Source organism: Lissotriton vulgaris, chromosome 2_1, assembly GCF_964263255.1.
Source record: "Lissotriton vulgaris chromosome 2_1, aLisVul1.2, whole genome shotgun sequence".
Classification (NCBI taxonomy): domain Eukaryota; kingdom Metazoa; phylum Chordata; class Amphibia; order Caudata; family Salamandridae; genus Lissotriton; species Lissotriton vulgaris.
The window spans coordinates 706572019-706591225 of NC_141687.1; the positions used below are offsets into that span (position 1 = coordinate 706572019).

General features: G+C 48.2%; 1 protein-coding gene across 2 annotated transcripts in view; it reads left to right on the forward strand.

Moving 5' to 3' along the window:
- EIF4G2 (eukaryotic translation initiation factor 4 gamma 2) overlaps positions 1–19207 on the forward strand; it is a 141246-nt gene that overhangs the window by 82620 nt on the left and 39419 nt on the right. For both annotated transcript variants that reach the window (XM_086955950.1, XM_086955951.1), the window contains 4 exons: positions 4582–4686; positions 5983–6102; positions 6254–6358; positions 6451–6666. In XM_086955950.1, coding sequence (XP_086812076.1) covers positions 4582–4686; positions 5983–6102; positions 6254–6358; positions 6451–6666 — 546 coding nt within the window. The remainder of the gene's footprint in view (positions 1–4581; positions 4687–5982; positions 6103–6253; positions 6359–6450; positions 6667–19207) is intronic.

The following is a 19207-nucleotide window of genomic DNA, read 5'->3' on the forward strand; positions in this document are numbered from 1 at the left end:
TCCCAGAACGGAAACTTATTAACCATGCAGAACGGAAGGGTGCTGCACCCATAGTCGGAGCTTCAGCCTGGCGGCATGGCTCCTGAGGACCTAGAGTTTGCACACCTCAAACTACCGACTAGCACAATGGCAGTGCTCAGGGAGGCAAGAAGCCCTACTGCAAGGAAATGCTACATAGCAAAATGGAAACAATTCTCAGAATTGTGCATTAGAGAGAAACTGCAAAGGAAAATCACAAGGGAGTCAACAGTACTAAAATACTTACCGCATCTACTACAGAGTAAACTAAGCTATACAGCCCCGAGGGTACACGAATCGGCCCAAGTAGTGTAAAGATTTCTAGAAGGAGCACAGAGAATTGCACCTCCAAACAGAATGCCAGCACGGAACCTCAACCTAGTGCTGACTCGATGGATTAAGGCACCATTTGAACAGATTAACAAGGCTACACTGCACATGCTCACGCTAAAGACTACCTTAGTGGCTAACACATCACTATGAAGAGTAACTAAGTTAGACGCTAACACTCAAAGCCTTACCTGCAGCTACACAGTGATCGAATTGTAATGAACAGAACCACACTTCATGCCAAAGGTGGTGACTCTCTTCCACATCAACCAAACAATCCAAATACCTAGTTTTTTCCAAAAAACCACAAGCACAAAGAGTGCAGAAGACCAACTGTTTCCTTCGCAAGCAGTCTTTTTGGGACGGCCAGTTACCAAAAATACCATTGCACGGTGGATTGCACAAACAAATAACTGATACAAACAAGCAAGGCAACTGTTACAAGAAGCAGCTCATGCTCACTCAACAGGAAGAAAGGAGCCACAATTGCGTTTCTGGCCAACACACCAAATCTGATAGACTACTAGCCGCAGATTCCTTTGGGTAGAATTATCCCCAGGCGTGAGACTGGATCTGGAAACTTTTCGTGCCCCAGCAACCCTGCGTGGGGCGGGGTGACATCACGTGACTCCGCCCAGGTGTCCGTGTACGTGGCGTCAGCAAGGCCCTGGCGGACCTACGTCAGTTTTTTCCTTTTCCGCGTGCAGTGCGGATGTGGGCCTGTTTGGGGGACCCCCTTTTTCCCCCCATTTCTTTTTGGTGGAACAGTGTGCGAATGCCATCAGGCTTAAAAACGTGCTCTTTTTGTAGGCATCTTATCTCGGCTACCGACCCTCACCTCATTTGTATGTGGTGTTTAGACAATCAGCGGCGCAGCGATTCTCCCCCAGAGTGTCGACAGTTGAAGCCGAAGTCGCTGCGGGATCGCCGGATTAAACTTGTCTATGCAGGTCGGCGTCCTCCCCGCGGTCTACTTCGGGCAGACTGCTTCAGATACGGCTGTGGTCGTTGCCCTCCATCTTCGTTGTCGCGTGAGCGTTGCTCTTTGATGGATAAGTGTCGCAGTTTGTCCCCAGGGGCTGGTTTCCGGCCTGCCAGGGGCGTGGATTCTCCGTAGGTGATGCAGCCCGCGTGCCGTCTAACCAGTTTCCCAGTGTTGGGGCGTTGAGAGTCCAAATAGACATACGCGGCGGCTCTGCACGCCTTGTGGCGTCTCCTCCTCCTTCTGGGCTGTTGGCAGATCCCCTGCCTTGCGCGGGGTCGTCCGTGCCTGCTCTGGCGCAGACTGGTTCGGATCCAGACTTGGAGGATGTGGTGATGTTTGGTTGCAGCTTCTCTGGGGCACCTCCTTCACGCCACTGCGACCCTCCTGCAGGAGTCCCTGTGGCGTTGCAGGAGGTCGCCGGGGCTCGGGTCACATCTCTTAGCCCCTCTCTGTCCTTTGACATGGTGGTCCTGTCTAAGGCCGAGGTGATACCGCTACGGCGCTGGCAGCAGCTGGCCTGTGTGGAGCCACAGGGGTCGGCGGCTCCTCCTCGTCCCGCTTCGGGTTGAGGCCGGATGAGGACCCCTCGTCCCTCTCCGAGCCCCCCTCGTTCCTTCCCGCAGGCGGCTGCCTCTGAGGGAGAGTCGGTAGCTGAATCTTCTCTGGCGCTACCACATGGATTGCTGAGCGATCTCCGCCTCCTTCTGGGCCACGGCTCGTGGAGGGCTTCATGTCATTCCCCTGGGCTGTGTCTTTTCCCCACGCAGGTCTCTACCTTGGAGGGGGTCGGGTCGGCGTCGTCGGGTGGGCGTCGTCCTGCGGGTCGCCTCCAGCTCCACTCAGGTCTATGGTGCTGGATGACTTAGTGGACTCTTGTCCAGTGATGCCAGATGGTTCCGGTGTTTTGCCTCAGGCGGCTGACTCTACAGATCGCGCAGGGATCGTACTGCCGATTCGTCTTCGGACGCTCCCTCTTCCCCGGAGGCAGAATGTATTTTGGGGTCTTCCTCTCCGGAGACTGGCCGACGTGTGGTGTCCTTTCCCCGCCCTTCCTGAGACCAAGGTGTTTGATTAAAGAGCAGCAAGTCCCTCATTCTTCTGCTCCCTCTGGCTTCCAGGTCTGTCCTCTGCCTGTCCCGCTTGGCCTTGGGGACGGCCACCTTAGTTTGCAGCCGTCGCTCCCGGAGAAGCTTTCTCCGCCGCAGGGCCCTATGGAGGCAGGTGCCTCCTTCACTCACGTGGTGTCCACGGCTGTGGGTGTCCTGCGCATGGGTGAGATGGTAGTTCACCTTCCAGTGCACCACCTCTTTAAGGTCCTCCACCAGGGCTCTGGTGGGAGGGAGGTCTTACTTCCCTTTGAAGGTTCCCTCCTTTCTTCTTGGACGGGAGCTTGGAGGCGTCCTGCCTCAGGGGACCCGGTGCCTCAGCATCTTCTGCACCAGCAGCTACCAGCGCTGCGTGACCCGGAGTGTGTCCCGCTGGCTGGATTCTTGGGGGTGCAACTTTTTTGCCTAGACCAGCGCTGCCCTGCGGGCCCACAGCTCTGGTCCCCTGTGGGGCCCCTGGTCTATATTGGCTGGCGGGTTCCTTTCACAGACCCTCCTTCCCAGGGGGTATTGCTAGTATATCCTTCTAGCTGCAGATTCCTTAGCGCAGTAGTCTCGATCAGGTGTACGAGTTACTTACCTTCGGTAATGATGTATCTGATAGAGACGATTCTAGCTGCAGATTGCTTCTAGGCCCACCCTTCCTCTCCTGTTCTGCGAGGACCCTTGGGTTGGACTTCGGTACTCGCCTCCTGGTAAGGAGGCGGTGTCTCCTGTGAATGCCTTCCCTGTTTTGGACAGGTGGCTCCGTCTGGGGCGGTTCATTCATCCTTGGTTCTTTAGAGGATGGGGTTCCGGTTCTCCGGTGCCTTGGTGCCCTTCTACTCTGGCTCTTCCGGGTTTAGGGGCGCTTGCTTCTATACCTGTCCTTCTCTCCCCTCCCTTCTTTCCTTCCTAGCTATCCTCCGATATGGGTCACGTGGCCATGTTTTGCCCTTGTCCCTTGGGGGTGTTGCCCTCTACATTGGGGTGGCTTGGAGGTTGTTGTCCCTGTCTGTCTTGGAACTGGTCCCCTTCCTTGCTCAGATTGAGGGTGGTAGTTTACTTTGTGTGCCATGACTTCTACGCATCTTCCATGTCTCTGGGGCACAGGGTGGGAGGCTGTCTTATGCTGGTAGGGTGGCGGCGCAGGGCTCTGCTTGCTCTTTCCCTGCCTTTAGATGCTGCGGTGTTGTCACTACTCTTGTGGTGTTAGTCACGGTTTCTTTCCAAATTTTCTGCTCTTCGTACACTGTTGCCATGCTCCCATAGTTTATCTGGTGGTTCTGGGTTGTGGTTTGGGAAAGAGCTCAGAAGAAAACTGACATAGGCGCGCCGGAGCTGGTCTTATGTGACCTCGGTAATGTCACGTACGCCAACGCCGCCTGGGCGAAGTCACCTGATTTCACGCCGCCCCCTTCCCCCCGGCACGCAGGTTTACTGTGGCAAAAAAGTTTCCTGATCCAGTCTGATGCCTGGGGATAATACTACTCGAAGGAATCTGCGGCTAGAATAGTCTCTCCCAGATAAATCATTACCCAAGGTAGTTCACTAAGCACTACTGTGTGGATATCCAAATGAACAAAGACGCTCAAGTGGGACAGAAGGTCTTGCAACACATATTCAGTAACCAGTGCTCCTCTTCCACCAACCGCTACGAAGTTATGCACAGAATAGTGAATCCAGAAAGATTCACGCTGCAAAACTTCGTTTCTTACATGACTGTGTAGTTTCGCAGCCTGAAGACTTTCTGGATTCACTAGCGAACCCATCCTCCTCCGCCAAGATGATGACCGGAAGAAAGAAATTAAAAATAAACAAGACTTAAGAAAATATGAGGAAATAAGAACAAGACCAGAAAAAAGAATCCGCAGATGCACTTCAATGTCACGAAGTACACCAAATGGTGGTATGTCGACGCCCCCCCTGGGACACAAAGAAAAATAAAAAAGAAAATAATAAATTCCGGATCCAACCACTAGATGACAGAATAATGCACATCATCCACAGTCTTCAAGCTGCAGAACTACAGACAGGTAAACTATGTTAGTGCGAACCATGTAAGCCATGCTGAATAATCATTAAGTTATGACCTGACCTGTGAACGAAACCAGAAGCTTAAATTAAAATTTCATTTTGTGTAATTTGATACTTTTCAAACAGGGGCAAAGCCAGCTATTCCAAAATCAGGGGCTTTTATCCCAGCAAGGACAGTCAAAGGATATGCCACCTCGTTTTATCAAGAAGGGACAGCTAAATGCGGATGAGGTACTTTAATTTGCTACTGACTTATTGTCACTTTATTATAGTAATTCGGATCGGCCATCATTGAGCACACGTTCTAATAGAGGGTTAATACTGTCCACTCGGCCCATATGGTGGTAGTGAAAATTTGAACTAGGGTTCTTTTGCTTTCCCCAGAGGAGATTACTGCTGTGTGCGAGGTTCATTGTTCAGTGTGGAAATGGCAGTCTGCCAGGACTTTGCTTAAGGCCCCTTCCACAAATCCTGCCAACCTTGTGGATGGAGTGAAGGCAGCAGTCCTGATTTGTTTAATCTCTGACCAATCTTACTGTGCTTCAGCAAAGTGACGCACAGGGCAGGAGCACTTCAGCAATGAGAATACAGATGTTTTCCCCCCTCTGGAAAGCTATCCTAAATGTAGGGGTCTTCAGACGGAGTACCTAGACTAGTCTGACCTGGGAGGTCATACTATGGATCAGAAAATCTGCTACAAGAGCCTACAAATTGTAGTGGTGCTGCCCTGACATGTCGTTTTTTAATTTTTTTATTACATTTTGGGGAGGGTGGGAGGTGCAGCTACCCTACATTGCCCTGGTGGGCTCTACAGATTTGGGATTCAATGGAGGTATGGCATGCATTTTTGCTGCACTGTTAGCTCGGCATGTCTATTGAGTGGGCAAGAAAAAATAAAAGCTCCTTCCCCACTTGCCTGGCGCCTCTGCTGTACTCTTGACTTCACATGAGGCTGGCAGATATGGTAGAGCATATTTGAGGCCCCAAGCTTTTTAACCTATACCAGAGTATTCCTACTAGTTTTCCTTTATGATGGTATATCTAGTCATCCCAGCCCCTCTTTAATCTGAGTACCTTGTGTGATCTGTGAATAGTGCAAGTAGTCTTTCTCTGAGCATGGTGCACAGGGCTGACTAAATGTCTGCCCTCCTCCCCGCCAATAGTAAAATCTCTTAATATAAAAAAAAACCTGGCAATCCACCAAACTGGTTTCAGGTTTTACTCCTGATATGATTTTTCTGCATGCATCAAAAAGCTAAATGCTCCAATCTCCCCCACCCCGGAAACCCTCCAACAAAACACCTGATTTTGATCTGTTGCCTGCAACACTAATACTTGTTCTTTGCCTCAGTCTGGAAGAAAGTTTGTTAAACCGCTTTATCCAGACTAATTTGGTCATAGCTTTACCCAAAGGGAATTTCGTACCTAAATCCTAGTGTTCCCGGGTTAAATTTAGTTGCTGATGGGTAGAGTAGTCTTCAGTGCCTGGATGTCCATAAACTATTTCTAAACTTTTCTTGGTTACAGATAAGCCTGCGACCTGCACAGTCTTTCCTGATAAGTAAAAACCAAGTGCCAAAACCCCAGCTGACCATGATTCCACCAAGTGCACAGCCACCACGCACACAGACTCCACCTTTGGGGCAGGTAAGAATCTTTAATGTATTGATCATTTAAAGAGTAAATACGGAGCCATTCTAAATTGAAGTTTAGAAACTTGAGCCATAATCTAGTATTGGAGAATTCATTTTTGACTGGTTTGGATTTGTGAAATATTATAATGAAATTCTTTTCTTAGACTCCTCAGCTTGGTCTCAAAACCAACCCCCCACCTATTCAGGAGAAACCTGCAAAGAGCATCAAAAAACCTCCCCCATCAAAGGAAGAGCTAGTCAAAATGACTGTAAGTTGTATGTATACAAGTGCTTTCTCAGCTCATCTTTGTTTCCTTCAGTTTTTAAATTACTTATATTTTTTTTAATTTAATGTTTTTAGGATGCTATTGTGACTGCATTCTTAAAAAATGAGAATGCAAATGATGTTCTCAACAGTGTAAAGGAAATGAGAGCTCCGAAACACTTCATTCCAGACATGTTGAGTCAAATAATCCTTCATTCACTGGACCGATCCGATGAGGATAAAGAGAAAGCTAGTTCTTTAATTGGTGTATTACGACAGGAAGGAATAGCCACTAGTGACAATTTCATGCAGGTAAAACGGTTTTCATTTCTATCTTTGAGACATTGCCTTTGTTAATCTTTAAACTGAAAATTCTAAATTTCGTAATACACTTTAGAAATAAGAAAGTTAAGTACTGGCCAAAAGTTTTTTTTATTGTACTTTAATTGGTATTTTGTTTTATTTTTAAATTGTTACCCTAATTGTCTTTTAGGATACTGTAATAATTTGAATCATACTGGACTCAAAGAACCTTTAAGGGAGTTAAATGGCTCCACAAAGGTCATGGTATTCATTTTTTTTGTTTTGTTCTAAAGCACATGGTGAGTCTGTTTGCTATTTATACCTGGCATTTCTGATAGATAATTCTAACTGTAGATTTCTCATCTTGTGAATATCCCTAAACTTCAGACTGGATCTAGGATTTCCACAGCATATCCCTCTTCCACTGGTAGGTGTCAACGTACTGCTCCACGTTCACTTCATGGCACCCCAGAGTTGGTGATTGAGCTGCATATAAGCGCAGTCTGTTCAGGTTCCTTTCTTTCCGCGTCTTTGTACATGGATCCGTAGCTCGCTACAAAGGTTGGACGAGTTTTTCCTTGAATATTTTCCCATGCTAGCATGCCCATGATACCATAATTAACCATTACAAGGGACTTACAGGTAGGCCGGAGTTGAGCCAATTGTGGAAGCAAGGAGTCGTTTACGGAAAGAATACTGGCCCTGAAGGTGCATCAGAAAATCTTGACTGGGGGGTTACTGCAACAAACCTGTTTTCTTACTAAACTAAATCAAATCAGTACTCATGAACTTGCTTCAGAAATGGGAAACACCAGAGATCTGTGTGCAAAACATTGGAACGCAAAATGTTAATGCTTCGTCTCCAGACAATATTGCCAACATTCAATTGGGAATGCACTGTGGATTGATTAGTTAGGCAGATTTGTGTACTCTCCAAACCCCCTCCCTATACCACTACTTCACAAGGTGATCAACAAATGCAAAATCCGCAGCATGACTGATACGAAGTGCACCATATGGGTGAGAGACTAACCTGGTACTCAGAACTTGTAGAACTAGCTCTGGGGAAAATGTACAAATTACCAAGCAGCTTAAAATTTGGACACCAAAAGTTACCTGAAAATAAAATTGGGTATCTTAAGAGAAGCAAGAAGACCGGTTTCAAGAATTTTAGCTAAATGGAAACCATGCTCACTACGGTGCCTTAAGGATGGATTATTAAAAAATATCACTAAAGATAAAACCTTAATAGCGGGGTACACAAGGTCATGTTGAAGATTCTTCTCGTCACCAGTCATTAAGGGGTTCCTAGAAGGACCAAAGAATTGCACCGCCAAAAAAGATACCAACATGGAATCTAAATATTGTGCTAACACAAGATGAAGGCATCATTTGAACCGTTACACGAGGCTACATTAGATGCTCACACTAAAGCCTGCCACTTTAGTGGCCATATCACTGCGCAGAGTTAGTGAATTACAAGCACTCGCCTTGCTATTTTAAAGTTTACAAAGACCAAATTGACATGCACACTGACCCGCAATTCATGGCAAAGGTGATCTGTAGGAAGCTGTGTACACAGTACATTACTTCGGTATAGTTTGTCAAGCTTCTGGGGATCCACTAGACTTTGGCTCTGAATAGAGGCTAAAAGTAGATGAAACTTGTAGAAAAGTGCCACTTTTTGCATGTTTGCCCCCACTTTTTTCCTGATGTTTGATGCTCCTTGAAGTGTGCCCTGGGTTCCTGCTAATCAGGTACACAGGGACTGTGCTCGTTCCCCAAAACTGTACCTTTGCTCCCACATTGTCACTCCTCTGCCTATGTAGAAGTCCCATGTAAAAGGTACCGGAGTACCTAGGGCCTCGTAGCCTAGCCAGAGAGTATAAGGGCAGAAGCATTCAATAGGCCACCCTCAGACTCCTCCCCTGACCCATACACACTGCCAGTGCACTCTGTGTGCGAGGGGAGACCCTAAAACTACAAGTTGACATGGCACACATGCCTGTGTGCCATGCCCACCAAAACACGGACTGTGGCATAGGCCAGTCACCCCTCAAGCAGGCCTTACAGTCCTACGGCAAGGCTCACTATACCACAGGTATGGGCTGTAGGAAAGTGCCCCTTTTTTGCATGGTTGCCTCCCCCACCTTTTGCCTAATGTTTGTGCACATTGAGTGTTCCCTGGGTTCCTGACAACCAGGTACCCAGGACCTTTGTTCTTTCCCTAAACTGTACTGGTGCAAATCCCAGTTGGCAACTCTGGCCACATGCAAGTTCCCTGGTCACAGTGCCCTTGGTACCTAGGGTATCTTTTTACAAGGAAGTCCTCTAAGGGCCTTTAGTGCTTATTGTGCTACCCATAGGGGCTCTAACTTAAAACGCAGCCTGCAATGCCAGTGTGTGTTTTGTTGCAGTCCAGTGGTGAGGGTACAGGTGCATGAGCCATGTACCTCTACAGTGTTAATGTTCATTCTGAGACATAAGTGCGGTAAAGTCCTCAAGAGTTTGTCATTACGAACTCCACAGCACCATAATCGCTCTACTGAATTCTGGGAAGTTTGGTGTAAAACTTCTCCGCTCACTAAACACACATTGATGCCAATGATGGATTTAATGAAAAATGCACTCTGAGGGCTTTTTAAAGATGCCCCCCCCCCCCCTGAAAAATGACCCAACTAGTGTCTTGGCTGAGTGGCTGCTCGCCAGCTGCCACCACCAGACATGTTTCTGGATCCCTTGGTTGAGTCTCCCGCTCTTGAAGTCCTGAAACAAAGCACATCCTAGGTAGAGGTGCCAAGCGTCCTCCCCCAGGATGGGCAGCATCTATAAAGGAGGGAGAAGCCTTGGGGAAATTAAAGATAGAAGAGATGTGCCCACCTTTTCAACTCCACCCCTCAAGTAAACTAGGCGAGGCTCACCTCACATTTCAGTCACCGCCATCTTGAAGATGGGGAACCCAGCCAACTAGAGGCTTATGCCCCCCCTCCCACTGGAAGGTGGCATCATAGGGTTGTATCCACACAAGGAAGGGACCTATTGGTTTTGACCTGAAACGCCACTAAATTTAGTATTTAGGGGCGACCCCGAACCGTGCCTCATCAGATAAGGACTGAAGAGCCGTGCTGAAGGAAGGATACAAACTGCCCTGGTCCCAGCCCTACCAGCCTGTCACGACCTGCTGTAGCAAAAACACTGTCAGCAACCCCCCAAGAATCTGGAGAACATGCCTGCCTTCCCTGTAAAGACTCTCTTGAGCACTAGACTTGCTCAAGAAATACTGTCTAAAACCGCGAGTCTGCATCCGATACCCACAACCAGAGTTAAAATGGCCCAACACCAAAGAGTCCCTCCAGCAAACCTGAGCTATTATTTGACGATCCTCCGACTTGCCTCAAGCCTCCTGCATCCTCTACCCGCAGGTTCCCCGCAACTGGAGCTAGAAAGTAGACCAGACTCTTAAAGACACCCCTGCACCGGACACCCCTTGGCCTTTGGTGGCCAGAACGATTGTGTCCAGGCACCCCCTTGCATCTCAACTTACCTCTCCAGCCGGTGGTTGCCTCCAGAAAGCCTCCCTGCTTGGGCCTGCTGTCTGTTCTTACCAGAGATCTCCCATTGCAAACAGGGCACCCAATGCCAACTAGCACCCTGCGTTTGGGTGTGCCTGTGCTGCTGTGGGTGCACCTTGTGTGCTAACTCAAATCACCCTTTTCCCTGAGCTTAACCCTAGAAACTTTGCTGCCACAACCCACTCGCTTGTTCGAGAGCAGTTACCAACTGAAGGCCCCCCAGCTACTTTGGCTAACATAACTTGTTTTGAAAAGCCCAACTTTACTTACCTGTATTTATTTCTGCTTGGATCTAAAAAAAAAAAAAAATGGTCTGAGTTCAGTCTTTGAGTGGTTGGAATTTCTTGCTTGTGTGTACAATAATAATGCTTAACACTACCCTCTGATAAATCCATACTGCTAGCCCACACTACCACAAATCGTGATTAACCTCTTCGCCGCTAATGACAAGGGTAACTCGTCATGGACTTTCCATTGATTTCAATGGAAAGTAAATGGCAATAAAAATAATGCCTTAGCAGTAAAGGGGTTAAGGTGTTGCTTACTTTGACCTCTAAACCTTTGGGGATCCACTGGACTCTGTGCACATGATTCCTTGTTTTCCTTTAGTATATACAGAGCCAGATTCATACAATACTAATGCTCTAGTGGTAGTGTGGTCGAGCAGTTAGGCTTATCGGAGGGCTCTGTTAATCATTTGTTGTACAGAGTCGGGCAAGATTTGATTCCACACAATCAATGACTTAATCCCAGACCAATTGTAAAAATATTACTTAAGTAGCACAAGTGGGGACTTGGTGCATTTCTCAAACCGTTCAATGTTCACCTATGGAGTAAAGAAAATGTTGTAATTTCACATGCAATTTCACAACTTACATATCCAGTCTTTGGGTTATAGAACCAGCCCTGGGCAAGGGTCGGGTAAATGCAAAGGTCCAATCTGGTCACTGGGCCCAATGTTGGTCAATGGAGACTAGAGGCACGCTTAGAGGTGCAGTTAAGTATGTAAATCTTGAGGGTTAGGACCAGCATTGAGTTGTGGGACGGGGGCACAAGGCAGGACCAAACCTACACCCTCATTGCCACAGAGGCAGAGTGCCAATATAGCATCGGGCATCCAGTGCAAAATAACATTAACGGAGAGGGGCTCTTGGTTGAAGGGGTGTCTTTGAACGTCTGAGAAGTCTAACCCGAGTAGGTACCAGTTGGGGAACCCTTCGTGTTGAGGCTGCAGGCGGTGTCGAGCAGGAAAGGTCACTCTAATTGACTCAAGCTGCGGACTGCTGGGAAACCATCTTGGAACTGGTGGACCACTTGAACTCTGGCCAGAGGCGTCTGGTGCAAAAGTAGGTCTGGTTGGGCTGTTAAGCAGGGCACTGAAGCTCTTCTCTGTAGTTTGTTTGTGGACAAGGCCGCTGTCATGAGTTCGTCTTAAGGGAAGGCAGGCAATCCTCCCACGGTTGTGGAGGTCCCTGGGCCAGCTCGACAGGTCGCTTTTTAGAGCCGGTCTCTTCAAGGGTTGTAGACAGGCCAGTGGAGCTGGAGCGAAGTCAATTGTCTGGACGTCTTAACTGCTGCACAGCTCTTCTGGTTTTCTTCTTTAGGTCACCAGGGATCTGAGTGTTCGAGGCTTGTGGGCTGCTGAATTCATATCTGTGCATAGATCGCCGCCTAGTGTTGGGTCCGGATGATTGCACATTGTTGTCCTGGAAGAGTCTTTGAAGTATCACGAGATAGGTGGCTCCTCCCCTGGACTACAGTGCGCATGGGCATCCTCTCCATCCTCAGATTGTTTTTTTCCGCCATTGGGTTCGGATGTTACTATCTTAGCTCAAGTTAGGAAAACTTTCTACAAAGCCAAAAAGCTTTTGACACTGTCGGTATTGTTTCGTTCGGTACCGATAACTTTACTGCGAGAGGACATCGAAGAATTAGCCTTTTTTTTTTTTTTTTTTTCTCACACTCTACCCGATCTTCGATCTACGATGGAAAGAAGCCCATTCAAAAAATGTCCACTTTGTAATGCAAAATACCCGCACATTGATGTCCACCCGATGTACAACAAGTGCCTGTCCCCGGATCACAACGAAGCCAACTGTATGGCCTGTGCCCGGTTCAGGTCAAAGAAAACTCTTCGGATTCGACGCGCGGCTCGATTGGAGTCGCAGAGATCAGCGCCTGTTCCAGAAAACATCTTCGGGACCGAAGACTAAGAGGTCGTTGATCTGGAGGATCGGGAAGGACACTCTGATCCGGTTTCCGGCCATGACTCAAAGTATGGCGCCGAAGACGAAGAAGTATTAGAAGAAGACTAAAACGTCGTCGAGGAGGTAGGAGACTACACAGAGGCCCTTGGGGCCGTAGAAGATAGCTCAGGCGAGGAGCTAAGCCCAACCGGCTATACGGGGGCTGACTAAGCGCTCAATAAGGCTCAGGTCGAGGGATCGCCATAAGGCCTTACCAGAGATCTATAGACTCAATCTACAGCCCCGCATAAAGCCCCGGCTTCGAACATATATTAAGAGCCATCAGTATCAAAACCGCCATCGGTCGATCCAAAGAAATCGAAACCATCACTGCCAAAACCGAAACCAAAAGTGCAGCTGGCTCTGGTCTGCTCCAAGGCCTCAAACCCCTCGGAGCCGAAGAAACAGAAAAAGGCCGTCGATACCGAGAAGCTCAAAAAGGTAATCGAGCCGAAGGTTGGGGCACCGAAGACCAAAGTCAAGGCTGTCGAACCGACGAAGCAGACACCGAAGGGAGTCGACACACACAAAAGGCCCGAACCAAAAGAAGGGTTCGATCCTCGGTCAAGGCCTGCGGACAAGGCAAAGACTGGCTCCAAGGTCCCCGTCGAGTCAACGCAGCCGAGCCCATTCATAGCCAAAGAGGTGTCGGAGTCACTCCAACGCATCAAAGATAAGTCTACGGCGGTCGGGCCGAAGAAGGCCCCAACAAGGCCCGTTCAGACCGCATCGACACCGATCAAATTCGGGTTGCCACTGAAGTGCGTCTGAAGATGTTCGAACCAAAGAAAGGTATCGGAGCCATTAAAATAGTGTCGATGGAAGTGGAGGCTACAGAGGAGCCTGAAGAACAGGAGTCGAGGCAGTTCATCGACTCGGAAACTGGTAGACTGACTGTCCATATATAAAAGGAAGATAATACCAGAAACACCCATGGAGTCCTATAGGATTCCCTTAAAGAAGAGGGATTCGACAAAATTGCCAGTTCTTGTAGAACCTCTCCAGTCCTATGGACAAGAACCTCAGACTTTTTCACCCACATACTCAGATGTGGATGCAGGGGATGACAAATGAGGATGTCACTTATCATGTGGACACTGATCCCGATCAAAACCAACCATGGGCAGACCCAGCTGACCCAAAAGATCCGCAGTCTGCCCCGGACACACATGTATAAAGTGTGAAAACATCCCCTACTGCCTTTAACGCCCTTATTGAAAGAGCGGCAAGTAACCATGATGTGCAACTACATGCTGACCCTGTGGAGGAATACTCTCTGGGCGACACCTTTTCCACTTCAGAAAGAACAGTCAAGACCCTGCCCATGCTAAAAGGGGTCCTTAAGCATGCTGGTGACATTTTTAAGGAAACCGCCAGGGTATTAAACCCAAGAATTGAAAAGAAATATAGACCGGCACCTGTGGACCCTACTTGTATAAGGGGACAGTTGCCATTGGACTCATTAGTTGTTTCTAATGCACGTAAGAGAGCAAACTCCCAGACTACAAGTGATGCTCCTCCTCCTGACAGAGTCGAAAGTACTGGAAACTTCAGGAAAAAGGGTGGCAGCGCAGGCAGCTAACATCTGGCGCTTTTAGCCAGATATGACAGGTCCCATTATGATACCCTTGAGACACTGTTGAAACGCCTACCAGATCAGTACAAGGAGGGTGCAGAACTACTAATCCAAGAAGGAAAGCTTATCACCAATGCTTCCATCAAGTGCGCGCTAGACTCAGCTGACCCTGCAGCCAGGGCCATTAACACTAGCGTCATGTTAAGGAGACATGCCTGGTTAAGAATCTCGGGATTCAAAACAGAAATACAAACTTCTATCCTCAATCAGCCAGTTAACCCGGACTACTTATTTGGACCTGAGATTGACACCACCCTTGAAAAAATTAAAAAAGACAGACCGCAAAGTCTATGGGGGCTCTGCAGTCTCAGCAGTTTCGGGGTGGCTCCTTTCGTCGCTCCAATACTAGAGGACCTTCAAGAGGCCAATCCACACAGCATAGTACAATAAAGGAGGTACACAATCCACCTACAATAAAAACAGGGGTGGATATCGTGGAAACAACATCAAGGGCAGAGGAAACAACAATTCCAGATCCTCTGCCAATACCAAACAGTGACGCCCTGTCACTTCCCCCTGACCATATAACACCTGTTGGGGGGAGACTACAACAGTTCCTGCCGGTCTGGAAATCCATCACCACAGACAGGTGGGTGAGAGACATTGTCCAGTACGGGTATTGTCTGGAATTAACATCCACTCTACCCAACATACCACCAAGACATCGTCCTATGTCCGCAGAGCACTTACACTTATTGCAGGAGGAGGTCGTCGGCATGCTGCAAAAAGGAGCCATAGAGCTCGTGCCTGTAGAAGAACAAGGCTCAGGGGTGTACTCTCTGTATTTCTTAATACCCAAAAAGGACGGGTCTCTCAGACCTATACTAGGCCTCTGAACAGATACATTCTGTCAGAGCATTTTCATATGCTCACCTTACAACAGGTTCTAACGTTACCCAGTCAGGGAGACTTTCTCGCAACACTGGATCTAAAAGATGCGTATTTCCATATACCCATACACCCATCACACAGACAGTATCTCAGGTTCACTATTCAGAATCAACATTATCAGTTCAAAGTGCTCCCTTTAGGAGTAACAACGGCACCCAGGGTGTTCACAAAGTGCCTGGCGACAGTAGCAGCACACCTAAGGAGACAGCACATACATGTCTACCCTTATCTGGACGACTGGCTTGTTCAAGCAAACACTGGCCCAGCAGTGTGCCAGCCACATGTCCCACATCATTCATCTTCACAATCTGGGATTCTCGCTGTATTATTCAAAGTCACATCTTCAACCCGCCCACGTGCGACAGTACCTGGGCGCGACAAACACTCTGGCAGCCAAAGCTCAGCCAAATTCAGCGAGGATAAACAGCATGCAATTGCTGATACAAAAATTCAGACCTCAACACTCTCTTCCAGCAAAAGTGTTCATGCAGTTGATAGGCATGATGGCCTCCTGCATCTTCATAGTCCCGCACGCGAGACTACATATGCGTCCGCTTCAGGAGTGCTTGGCAAGTCAGTGGAATCAGGCTCAAGAACAATTGAAAGACCTAGTGTTGGTAAGCGGTCGGGCATACAACTCTCTGCATTGGTGGAACCCACAAAACCTTTGCAAGGGCCGACCGTTCCAGGAGCCTGTGCCACAGATCATACTGACGGACGCTTCTCTCCAGGGATGGGGAGCTCATGTACTCCACTAAACAGTGCAGGGACTATGGACAGCACAAGAAGACGCACATCAACCTTCTGGAATAAATGGCAATCTTCTAGGCTTTCAAAGTACACTTGTGCAACAGTCGTGTTGATCCGGACGGATAACATGACTGCCATGTACTACATACAGAAGCAGGGAGGGACACTCGCCACAGTTGTCTCATCTGGCTCAGAGCATGTGGAAGTGGGCCATTCAGAGGAACATCTTCCTCTTGGCGGAACACCTCCCGAGCAAAGACAACCAGATGGCGGAGCTGCTCAGCAGACACAGCCACCAGATGCACGAGTGGGAAATACATCCGTCAGTACTCCAACTGTACTTCCAGCAGTGGGGTCATCCAGAGACCGACCTATTCGCCACAAGGGAAAACGCAAAATGCCAGAGCTTCGCCGCCAGGTTCCCACATCCGCAGTCACAAGGCAATGCGATATGGATGAACTGGTCAGGCAGATGTGCGTACGCTTTTCCCCCAGCACCTCTAATACCGCTGGTGGCAAGCAAGCTGAAGCAACGCTCGATGACACTCATCCTGGTTGCTCCAACGTGGGCACGCCAGCCATGGTACACCACGCTAGTAGAACTTTCCGTGGTACTGCATCTAAGACTGCGGCTAACACCCAGACTTTTAACGCAGAGCCATGACTAAATTCAGCACCCAGATCCCTGGCGATCTGGCTCCTGAAGTCTTAGAATTTGGCTACCTCAACTTGCCACCAGAATTCATGAACCTCATCAAGGAGGCAAGAAGACCCACAACCAGAGCATGTTATGCGGCTAAATGGAAGAGGTTTGTCATATATTGTAACAATGAAATTAACCCACTGGATGCATCTATTCAAAACATTGTTATTTGTTGCACTTATACAGATATAATCTGGCGTACAGTTCCATTCGTATACATATATCCGCAATAGCAGCTTATCTTCAAAACAGGCAGCACCTCTCACTATTCGGAGTGCCTGCTATTAAAGCTTTTCTGGAGGGACTCAAAAGACACCCACCTTCACCTGTATGGAACCTGAATGTGGTCCTCACCAGACTGATGGGACCACCTTTTGAACATATACACTCTTGTGAGATTCAATTTCTTACCTGGAAAGTTGCTTTCCTAGTAGCCATTACCTCACTAAGAAGAGTTAGTGAACTCTAGGCACTAACCATTCAAGAGCCATTCATACAGGTCCACGCAAATAGAGTTGTACTATGCACCAACCCTATATTCATGCCTAAGGTGATTTCGCAGTTCCACATGAACCAAACCATAGAACTGCCTGTTTTCTTTCCTAATCCAGCAAATGTCGCAGAGCTCTCTACACACATTAGACGTCAAGAGGATTTCATAAAAACAAAACTGTTTGTTGCCTTTTCTCCACAGCACAAAGGCAACCCCATTTCCAAAGCAGGATTAGCCAGATGGATAGTTAAGTGTATACAGATTTGCTACGCAAAGGCTAAATGCACACTAACATTTCCTCCAAGAGCACACTCCACACGTAAGTTAAGAGCCTCCATGGCTTTCCTGGGGAATATTCCTTTAGAAGAGATATGTAAAGCAGCCACATGGTCCACTACACATACATTTACAAAACACTACTGCGTAGGTGTACATTCAAGACAGCAGGTAGCTGTAGGACAGGCTGTTCTCAAAACTCTTTTTCAGACTGCTGCAGCTGGCACGGGCAGCCGCCGCTAATGGGAGGGACTGCTATATAATCTATGCACAGATGTGAATGTCAGCAGCCCTACATGCCAAGAACAGATGCATACTTGTAAGTAGCATATTTGATCCAGGCTCAGGGATGCCCTAAATACTAAATTTAGGGACACAGGTACTGGCAGTTAGTAACCAATGGGGTGCCTTTAGGGTGTCTACACCCTCTGTATACCTTCCCTGAGGTGGGAACCCTGGTGCTCTTGTGGGTCAGGAACAAATCCTGCTTGGGCTGGAGGTGCGTCACACCCACCCCCAAGCAGGGACGGCATTCATGGCGAAGAGTTTATGCCAGTGGAGATGCCCGCCCCCTTGACCAAGTTCCACTTTTGACGGCAAGGTAGGCAGGAAAATTAGTAGCCAGATGTCTCCCCGATTAGCCAGGACCACCCATAAGGTGTCCTTAGCTGGAGTGACCCCCTCCTTAAAAAATATTCCATGTTGGTTGGAAGGATTTTAGCCAATAGGATTACAGAATACCCCTACCTTAAGGGAGGGGGTCATACTAATGGTGTAGTCACCCTAAAAGTAACCAATTGGAGACTACCTGCCTGTACTTAACTCGCCTACATTCAGTATTTTGGGGCACTCCTGAACCTTGATTCCCACCTCCCCTGCAACCTTCGAATGACTAAGACACCATGCAGCAAAGCACAAAGACAACCGACTTGGCGCCAGCCTGTCTCCAGCTTAAAGAACCTGCAAAGACTCCTGTCCTGTGGCGAGCTACTTCCAGAACCTGAGGAAGACAGCCCAAGCTTCAATAAATACCAGATCTCCTGAGGACAGCTGCCCTGTCCAGAGGAATCAACTACCTGGAATCTGGTTTCAGCTGGAACTGCGATTTCTGCCCACTTCACCAGACGCCCACTGCCCGAGTCGGAGTGGCTCACCTGTCGAGTGAAGTCTCTCCAGCAATCAGTCGGTGGCTGACCTCCTGGAAATCCACAAGGACTCCTGCGGTCTCTTCGCAAAGGGTTCTCTTTACCACGACTGGCTCTGGTAAAGAAATTAAGTAACACCCAAAGGCATCCCTGCATACTCAACCCCCTGACTTTAAGGAGTTAAATGGATTCCCGGGTTCGGTTGACTTGGCTCCATAGCTTACCTACCCAGCTGTTGGTCACCATCGTCCAACCTCCTGGTCAGAGCCTAGAGCTTTTTTGTGCTACTGATCACCCTTTACTTGCATTAGGCGCCTGTCGCTGCTTTGCAATCTACACCAGGCTACCTCTGTGCTGCTGATTGGACTGGTGCTGCTTTGTGACCCACAATGTGCTCGCGTTAACACTAGGAACTGTGCCCTGAAATCGTGAGTACAAACCTGCAAACTTGCACAAGCTGCACCAGAGCCTGCAAATTCATGAAAAATAACTGAGTGGTTCAGGTAGGTCTGTTATGGAATTGTTTATATTTTTGACAATCAAGGTAAATTGGGATTAGAAGTAACACTCCTAAGCCTAGGAATGTATTCCTTGTTTTAAACTGTGTTCGAGGCATATGAGCTGCAGATCACACACTATGCATAGATCGCCATCTGGTGTTGGGCTCAGATGTTTGCAGTTTGTCTTGGAACACACCTCATGAAGATCGGCGTGTGGAAACTTGGATCCACATTAAGGAAACTTTTTAAAGTCCTTTCCATGAGCCAAAAGCCCTGATGGTGCAGATTGGCCTGAAGGCCTGCTTTGACGACCGGAACCGAAGTAGAAGTTTGTAGAG